The 3,147-nt window shown below is 27.5% G+C and overlaps 1 protein-coding gene across 2 annotated transcripts in view; it reads left to right on the top strand.

The window, feature by feature from the left end:
- Positions 1-1,218, top strand: part of LOC123013850 (PDF receptor-like) — a 36,146-nt gene extending 34,928 nt beyond the window's left edge. Inside the window, exons 11-14 of one of the 2 annotated variants that reach the window (XM_044412681.1) lie at positions 501-569; positions 634-711; positions 797-871; positions 922-1,218. In XM_044412681.1, the coding sequence (XP_044268616.1) occupies positions 501-569; positions 634-711; positions 797-871; positions 922-934 (235 nt within the window). In that variant the 3' untranslated portion in view covers positions 935-1,218. The remainder of the gene's footprint in view (positions 1-500; positions 570-633; positions 712-796; positions 872-921) is intronic. The other variant, XM_044412682.1, reaches the window with a different exon arrangement.
- Positions 1,219-3,147: the final 1,929 nt, after the last annotated feature.

The following is a 3,147-nucleotide window of genomic DNA, read 5'->3' as shown; positions in this document are numbered from 1 at the left end:
TTTTTTTTGTTATTTCAATAAAATCAGAATATTTTTCAGCGAGCAGCTTACTAAATTTACAAAAAAATACCAAAACAAAGATGAAAATTGCAAAATCATAACTGGAAACGCGTTATTTGTGCTTTTTAAATGAATTTGACGAGTTTCTTGCTAAGAAAAAAATTGTTTAAAATAAAGCAAAATTCCTTGATACCCCTTTTTTGTCTTTAATTTTAGGCAAGAAAAATTATCAAAAAATAGGAATTTTATAATTATAATTTTTGTTCGAATATTTTTTAATAAACACCTACAATCAAAACAAAGCAAACATTTACAAAATAAATCTATCATTTATTTCGTTAACATTTTACACCGGTTTAATTCATTTATCCTTAATTAGTTTGTTTGCTTTGTATATTTATTTTGGAAATTACTGGGTGTCAAATCAATATTTACAGTTGTTTATACCATGATATTTTTGTCGACTAAAATAAAAATTATCTTTGTGTATATTTTAACAGAGAGAGCACAAACTGGATCCGCCACTGCTTAAAACAGAGCAAAAAATCCCCCGAAGAAAAAGAAATCAGGTAAGACTTCCACGCCAAATTCTCGTAGTTAGTTTGATGTCACTAATCTTTCTGTTGTCCAAAGCGTTTGTGATATGAATGATCGTCGCAATTCCGCCATTGTTACTGCTTTAACGATGGTGGAAACGAAGCCACTTACAAGGTTTGTTGTTGCTACAATTTGCTTATTTATGTTAATAACTCTTTTCCAATTTTCGGTCGATTATTTCGTTCTCTTTTTCTTACAGAGAAGCAGTCAATACATTGCCAAAGTTATCCAACGACGAAACAGATACGACGATAATAGACGACAAAAGCTCAGAGTAAGTAAGCGATTGTTTTAGTTTGAAACTGATATAAAGTATAAATGTAGGACAAAAGTGTGACAAAAAAGTGGAAGATGTTTGGAGCAAAATAGTGAAAACAGTTCTTGGTCAAGCCGTTTTTGAAGCTAAATGAAGAGAAAACAGTGTCCAGAAGTGGAGACTACAATTCTTTAATATTGTTTGTTACTTAACAAAATATTGTTGTTTTTCGAAAAAATACGAGGACTCTACTTCACATTAAAATATTCTTGACTATATTGTTGTACGCCAAACTGTAAATAAGTATTTAAACTCTGTAATTGATATGTCTGTAAAAAGATGTTAATATATGTTATATTTTTCAATTTGATTATATTTTTAATTAAATTTATTATTCATTTATTATTATACAGGCTGTTCCGGCTAAACCCCACATTAGAAGTTCTAACAGTGATATTTATTTAAAATTTTTATTATGGCCATAATAGTTTAGATCCTGTTCAATGAAAATATTTTCAAGATTCTCGGCCTGTTTTTGTCCTCAAAAACCAGTTAAATTCAAATGTAACAAACAAAATAACATCATTATCTAATCTTTTTGTGATTTTTAAGCGTGTTTAGACAAAATTTTGAAAAATAAATACACTTTTGGTTCAAAAACGAAGTAATTCGAAAACAGGCTAAAAATAATATTAATTTCTATTTAATTAATAAAATTTTTGAACCTGTTTAAACGAAATTTTTGTTTTTTTTGTTTTTATCTCAAAAACGTTCTTAAATACTTGAAAAAGGCAAAAATAACGCCATTTTTAATCAATTTTGTCAAATTTCCGGCAAGTTTGTGTTTCTCGCTGAAAAAATATTCGAAAAAGGCAAAAATAAATTGACCTTTTTGACCCTGTTTAATAAAATTGTCTAAAAAATAAAACTATGTACTTTTAACCAATTTGGTGCTATTTCATTTTTTTTTTTTGAGAAAATTTGGCGAAATAATCAAGTTTCTATATAGTTGAAAAATGTAAAAAATGCTCGAAAACGTTGTAAAATGATTGAAATCTCGGTAGGTCATGAAAATTTAAATTTAAGATGGCAACATTGATATTTTCACAGTTCTAGATTGTTTATTTTTGTGCAATTGCAGCCACTGGTTGAAGATACGTCTATTGTCGTTTTTAAGAGATTTTTGGGCATTTTTTCTCCATATTTTGAAATCGTATTTGGGCATATAAAAAGGAAAGGTTAGATCTTTACTTTCGCGTATTTATAATTCGAAAAATAGTTAACAAGCCTCCAAAATTTAAGGTTACGTTTGGGAAACTTGTTTAATGTTATTTGTGGCTTTTATTAGCAAAATGTTTTGTACCTTTAATAAATAATAATTTAATAAATCACTATCATTAAAAAGAAATAAAAAATGTCAAATGTCAAAAAATAAATGTCAAAATTTTTTGACGTATAGAACTTTTTATACGTTCCTGGTATCTTATATTATGTACTTGAAATTTTTCTCTGGGGCGCGAGTTATGGCGCACCCTGTATACTGTGGATGTATCATAAAAACCATAAAACCTTTAAACAAGCAAACAGTTTTGTAGACTCCATTTAACTGTGCGATTATTTCCACATATCAAATATGATTTAAAAATAAGGTTGACACGAATTTCATCACAAAAGTTATATTACGTAGGCTCGAATAAAATCGATAAAGCTGTTTCTCAAACTTTTTTTAATGGTAAAAATGTATAAGAATAAGTTTAAAAATTACGATTATTATCGTATTGTGATAAAGTCTACGAAACCACTAAATAAGTAAACTTCAAAAAATGTCACTTTTACTGTAAACGCCCAATTAATAATAAAATATAAACCAGGGATTAGCTTAGATTAGCTTTCCACCGAAAAGCATTAAATGTTATTATTACTTTAAGACTATGGTGTAAAGTTTTCATCATGTAAAAAAATTGGTAGTATACAATGTGTCCCGGATAAGTGAAACAACTCTTGCAAAACATAAAAAAAATCGATTGCAATTTTAATTTTTTGATTCAGCCCTGCTTGGTTAAAGACTAATTTCTAACATAATTTTAATTTTGAAAAATCAAATATGTCTTGGAAATTTTCAAAACACTTATTTTTTGTGGAGTAAAAGTGCTTTTATGTGGCAAATACGACAAAAAGGTGTTTAAAATCAACATCGAGGCCAGTATAAAATAGCAAAATTATCGGTCAACTTTGATTTTTATTTTTTAGAAGGAATTTTATTATTTTAGTTCTTTTATTATTAACAAAAAAAA

This window comes from Tribolium madens, unplaced genomic scaffold (assembly GCF_015345945.1).
Source record: "Tribolium madens isolate multiple individuals breed KSU strain unplaced genomic scaffold, Tmad_KSU_1.1 Scaffold_96;HRSCAF=242;Tcas5.2_LG5, whole genome shotgun sequence".
Taxonomy (NCBI): Eukaryota; Metazoa; Arthropoda; class Insecta; order Coleoptera; family Tenebrionidae; genus Tribolium; species Tribolium madens.
The sequence above is the reverse complement of the archived record's forward strand: the minus strand, read 5'-3'. Positions and strand labels throughout refer to the sequence as shown.